This window comes from Lepidochelys kempii, chromosome 14, assembly GCF_965140285.1.
Source record: "Lepidochelys kempii isolate rLepKem1 chromosome 14, rLepKem1.hap1, whole genome shotgun sequence".
In the NCBI taxonomy this organism is placed as follows: Eukaryota; Metazoa; Chordata; order Testudines; family Cheloniidae; genus Lepidochelys; species Lepidochelys kempii.
In genome coordinates, this window is record NC_136393.1 from 14,540,215 (window position 1) to 14,546,276 (window position 6,062).

A 6,062-nucleotide genomic window follows, 5' to 3' on the forward strand; every position below is an offset into this window, starting at 1 on the left:
AGGGAAACCCAGCAGCTGTTATTAAAGGGCAGGGTTACCTCCTTCCAGGGGATCCAGGAAACGCACAGAGGAACCTCCTAGGAGTCTCCCCCCAAAACCAACACCCACCCGCCCAGGAGCCTCCAGGGTCCCAACCAGCCCCCCAGGGGCCTCCTCCCTTAACCCAACCCCCCAGGCTGCCCTCACCCCGCAGCCACTCCCTGCGCCCGGCCCTCAGCTGCCCCCCTCGCCAGGCGGCTCCCACCTGGCTCATGGCGGACCGGCCCCCTTATTTTCCCGTCTGACACGCAGATCGCTGCGGCCGCTTCTCCCGGTGCCTCCCCCGCCCAGGCCCTAGGGGAGAGGGGCCCTACGGGCGCCCCCCGTCCTGGATCTCAAGGCACATCCCGGCCCGGTGTCCCCGGGACACCAGCCCCGCTCGGTTCGGTTCGGTCCGGTCCGGCCCGGCCGCTCACCTGGGTCTTGGTGGTGAGCTGGATCACCGCCTTCCTGAAGTTCAGCTTGGAGTCGGCGTTGCCCATTCTCCCGGCCGGACCTGCCCGAGCCCAGATCCGCCTCGGCTCGGCTCCTCCCGGCGAGTCCCTGCGGCGGGCAGGGCCGTCTCCTCCCCTCCGTCAGCACGAACAGCGCCGTTCGCCCTCCTCCTCTCCCTACGCGGCCTCCATCCCCCCGGCCCTCACCTGCCGCCGCGGCGCTCCCCGCCTGTCAAACCCAGCCTCGCAGATGCTCCGGCCGGCCCTCCCTCCTGCCACAGCCCCTCCTCCTCCTCCACCCTTCCCTTCATCCCTCCTTCCCTCCCTCCCTCCTGCCACAGCACACAGCCCCTCCTCCTCCACCTTCCCTTCATCCCTCCTTCCCTCCCTCCCTCCTGCCACAGCACACAGCCCTTCCTCCTCCACCTTCCCTTCATCCCTCCTTCCCTCCCTCCTGCCACAGCACACAGCCCCTCCTTCCCCCTCCACACAGCCCCTCCTCCTCCTCCACCCTTCCCTTCATCCCTTCCCCCTCCACCCTTCCCTTCATCCCTCCTTCCCTCCCTCCCTCCTGCCACAGCACACAGCCCTTCCTCCACCTTCCCTTCATCCCTCCTTCCCTCCCTCCTGCCACAGCACACAGCCCCTCCCTCCCCCTCCACACAGCCCCTCCTCCCCCTCCACCCTTCCCTTCATCCCTTCCCCCTCCACCCTTCCCTTCATCCCTCCTTCCCTCCCTCCCTCCTGCCACAGCACACAGCCCTTCCTCCACCTTCCCTTCATCCCTCCTTCCCTCCCTCCTGCCACAGCACACAGCCCCTCCTCCACCTTCCCTTCATCCCTCCTTCCCTCCCTCCTGCCACAGCACACAGCCCCTCCCTCCCCCTCCACCCTTCCCTTCATCCCTCCTTCCCTCCCTCCTGCCACAGCACACAGCCCCTCCCTCCCCCTCCACACAGCCCCTCCTCCTCCTCCACCCTTCCCTTCATCCCTTCCCCCTCCACCCTTCCCTTCATCCCTCCTTCCCTCCCTCCTGCCACAGCACACAGCCCCTCCTTCCCCCTCCACACAGCCCCTCCTCCTCCACCCTTCCCTTCATCCCTCCTTCCCTCCCTCCTGCCACAGCACACAGCCCCTCCTTCCCCCTCCACACAGCCCCTCCCCCTCCACCCTTCCCTTCATCCCTCCTGCCCTCCCTCCTGCCACAGCACACAGCCCCTCCTTCCCCCTCCACACAGGCCCTCCTCCTCCTCCACCTTCCCTTCATCCCTCCTTCCCTCCCTCCTGCCACAGCACACAGCCCCTCCTTCCCCCTCCACCCTTCCCTTCATCCCTCCTTCCCTCCCTCCTGCCACAGCACACAGCCCCTCCTTCCCCCTCCACACAGGCCCTCCTCCTCCTCCACCCTTCCCTTCATCCCTCCTTCCCTCCCTCCTGCCACAGCACACAGCCCCTCCTTCCCCCTCCACCCTTCCCTTCATCCCTCCTTCCCTCCCTCCTGCCACAGCACACAGCCCCTCCTTCCCCCTCCACACAGGCCCTCCTCCTCCTCCACCCTTCCCTTCATCCCTCCTTCCCTCCCTCCTGCCACAGCACACAGCCCCTCCTTCCCCCTCCACCCTTCCCTTCATCCCTCCTGCCCTCCCTCCTGCCACAGCACACAGCCCCTCCTTCCCCCTCCACACAGGCCCTCCTCCTCCTCCTCCACCCTTCCCTTCATCCCTCCTTCCCTCCCTCCTGCCACAGCACACAGCCCCTCCTTCCCCCTCCACACAGCCCCTCCTCCACCTTCCCTTCATCCCTCCTTCCCTCCCTCCTGCCACAGCACACAGCCCCTCCTTCCCCCTCCACACAGCCCCTCCTCCTCCTCCACCCTTCCCTTCATCCCTCCTTCCCTCCCTCCTGCCACAGCACACAGCCCCTCCTTCCCCCTCCACACAGCCCCTCCTCCTCCACCCTTCCCTCCTAGCCACATACAGCCCCTCCTCCTCCCCATCCCTCCTTCCAGGCTGCCACACACAGCCCCTCTTCCTCTCCCATCCCTGCCTGCCCCTTCCCATCCTTTCATCACTGCTGTTTTTCCCCATCCCTTTCTCCCCCTGCACACAGCCTTTCACTCCTATATCTGGTGCTACCCAACCTTCTTCTCCATTCCAGTTTTTTGCCATCTCCTCTCTCCCACAGCCCCATCTTCTCTCAACCCTTGAGTCTCCCTTCTCCTCTCCTACATGTACCCTCAAAGTCCCTATCTTACCCATTCTCCCCTCTCCACCTTTTACTTCTAACTGGTCCTCCTCTCTGTAATCATCCTTCCTCCTCTGTCTTTTACATCCTTGCCAGTTCCACCTCCACTCTTTCTTCTCCCTCCTTCAGAGTCCTTCCTCCTCCTCCTTGTCTCATCCCTCCCTTTCATCCCCTCCTCTCTCAATCTCTTTCCCCTTCTGTTGCTCCCTCCCTCCCTTTTCATTTCTCCTCCTCTCAATTTCCCAATGCCCTTTTCCTTATCCTTTCCCTATTATATCACTCCCTTTCCATCTCCCTGTGTCACCTTCCTCTTTTCTGTTACACCCCTTCCCTCTTCCTCACTTGGCCTTTTCCCTGCTTCATTTGATCTCCTCTTCTTTTCATAGTAACAGCCGTGTTAGTCTGTATTCGCAAAAAGAAAAGGAGTACTTGTGGCACCTTAGAGACTAACCAATTTATTAGAGCATAAGCTTTCGTGAGCTACAGCTCAGAAGTGAGCTGTAGCTCACGAAAGCTTATGCTCTAATAAATTGGTTAGTCTCTAAGGTGCCACAAGTACTCCTTTTCTTCTTTTCATCTCTCTTTCCCCTTCCTGCTTCCTTCTTTGCCTTCACCTGCTTTATCTGTCGTTCTTCCCACTCCCTTGGTTGTGTCCTGTATCTTATCTTCCCTTCTCTTTGCTTTCATCTCCAAGGACATTTTTCTATGCTAATAGGACACAGCCTGAATCTCTCATCTCCTTGCTCTTCCTCATGCCTCTGGTAGGCCAGCAGCCCAGCACTTCTTCACCTTCACTGTATTCTCTTCTCCCTCCATTTCCTTTGCCCCCTCACCTCATCATCCTATCCCTCTTTCCATATCCCTCTCATTCCCATATGTCTGCGTGTTTCTCCTTTCATGCCTTATGCTTAGCTGGTCTCAGGCCCAAACTTTATCAGCAGTACCATCTTGCCACCATTTATCATGAAATCCTTCACATCCAAGAGGCAATAACATTTGTGTGGAATAGGATTGTGAATTGTACGGAAGATCCAGCAGGAAGATGGAAGGGGAGGCAGGGTTGGCAGAAAGAAAAAGAGAACCTGCTTTTCTCCTACCTTAACTGAGGCCCAAATCCTAAGGGCCTCACTCAGTTTTCACTCCATTGATTTCAAAGAAAGTTTTGATTAAGTACAAAGCCACTTTGCAATGGAGTCACTGGCTCTTCACACAAGTGAATGGATCTACATGGCTAGCGCTCTTTCCAAGATCAGGGTCTAAGAAAAGATTTGGCCAATACTGAGCCGTTCAAAGTGTGCTCTGAACTGAGGTACCAAGCACCTGGTAGAGGACAGTACGTTTTTAAGATGGCAAAGGGGAGTATATTTTTATGTTTACAATTGTCTTTAAATCTATTGGCAACATGTTTTGTACCTTCTAGTGCTCCTTGGACTAGAAGTACGTCTCTCTGGCGGAAGTAAATTGCATTTTAAAGGCTTGGATCAATTAAATGAGTTTATTCTTATAAAATAATAAAAGTTTACCAAACTTACAAAACAAAATTGTGGACAGGTCCGCAGATGGCATAATTCTGTGGTTATTTTGCCTGCATATTACCTGTCTAGAAATCCTCACTACCTTGTCACATCAAGGACATAGATCAGATCTGAGACCTCAGTGTAGATCTAGAGGAAATTACCTTCCCAGAGTCACATGGCATGACTATCACCTTCTAATGATCTAGGAGTTTACATCCGATCATTCACACATTCAGAATGGCCACACTGTATAGATAGATGAGGCTGATTTGTAGCCGGGAGCAGAATCTTTTTTATTATTATTATTATTTTATTTTTCATAGATAAGATTTTTTAATTTGTTCATTAAACTGCCTGTGGAAAGGAGCTGGAGTGCAGGATCACCTGAGTCCCGGGCATGGATGTCAGACCCATCACATTAACTCAACAATGCAGGATACTGTAACAATCCCCAGGATTGAAAGACAATCCTTGATCCTCATCTGCAGCTTGATTAGAGGAAGGAAGGAGACATACAAATTGGCTACTGATTTTTTTAGGCTGTGGGAGGGAATAGGGAAGAAGTTATTTGGAAATTCGTTATCCCTCCCCCCTTCATTTCCCTTTCCCACCATGGTCCATGAGGCCCTCTGAATTGTGACCACCCATCTTCTAGTAGAAAGCTTCTCTGGAGCCAAACAGTGCTGCTCATGGATTGACCAGAGTCTTCTGATACATATCACAGCATTTAGGAATGCACAATGTCCGCTGTTCTTCTGAACACGTACACTGTCCTTTCTACCTGAAACAATCTCGGAACTATTAGCAATTATCTTTGAGAACTCACGGAGGACGGGTGAAGTCCAAGAGGGCTAGAGAAGGGCAAACATGGTACCTGTCTTTAAAACAGAGAACAAAGAGGGACCCAGGGAATTATAGACCAGTCAACTTAATTTGTGCCGGGGCTTGCCAGGTCTGAGCCCAGCATCTCTCGGTTTGGAAGCTCATAGCCCCAGCACCTCTGGGCTTGCCGCATCAATTATGAAAGTAAAAAAATTGCTTGAGCCCTGGCACATTTTTCAGTACAAATTAAACACTCCCAGTCAGCCTATCTTCAGTACCTAGTAGGATAATGGAACAAATTATTAAACAATCAAGTGTAAGTACCTGGAGGATAATAGGGTTATAAGGAACAGTCAGCTCAGATTGACAAGAACAAATCATGCCAAACCAACCTAATTTCTTTCTTTCATTCGTTACTGGCCTAGTGGATTGCGGGGAGGGGGGGAGCATTAGTCATGATATATCTTGATTTTATTTAATAAGGATTTTGACACAGTCCCACGTGACATTTTCATAAGCAAACTAGGGAAATGTGGCGTAGATAATATTCTAAGGTGGAGTGCACAACTGTTTGAAAGACTGTATTCAAAGAGTAGTTATCAATGGTTCACTGTCAAACTGGGAAGACATATCTAGTGGGGTCCCACAGAGATCAGTCCAGGGTCTGGTTCTGTTCAATATTTTCCTTAATGACTTGGATAATGGAATGGAGAGTGTGCTTATAAAAATTGCAGATGACATCAAGATGGGAGGGATTTTGCAAGCACTTTGGAGGTCGGGATTATAACTCAAAACAATCTTGACAAATTGGAGAATTGGTCTAAAATCAAAAAGATGACATTCAATAATGACAAGTGCAAAGTACTTCACTTAGGAAAAAAAATCAAATGCACAGATACAAAATGGGGAATAACTGGCTAGGTGGTCGTACTGCTGAAAAGGATCTGGGGGTTATAGTGGATCACAAACTGAATATGAGCCAACAACGTGATGCAGTTGTGAGAAA

General features: G+C 53.1%; 1 protein-coding gene across 3 annotated transcripts in view; it reads right to left on the reverse strand.

Moving 5' to 3' along the window:
* The window catches only part of HID1 (HID1 domain containing), a 47,589-nt gene extending 46,865 nt beyond the window's left edge, over nt 1-724 (reverse strand). Inside the window, exon 1 of one of the 3 annotated variants that reach the window (XM_073310378.2) lies at nt 456-722. In XM_073310378.2, the coding sequence (XP_073166479.1) occupies nt 456-521 (66 nt within the window). In that variant the 5' untranslated portion in view covers nt 522-722. Of the gene's footprint in view, nt 1-455 lie in introns of all 3 variants that reach the window. The other 2 variants (XM_073310379.2, XM_073310381.2) reach the window with 2 other exon arrangements.
* Nucleotides 725-6,062: the final 5,338 nt, after the last annotated feature.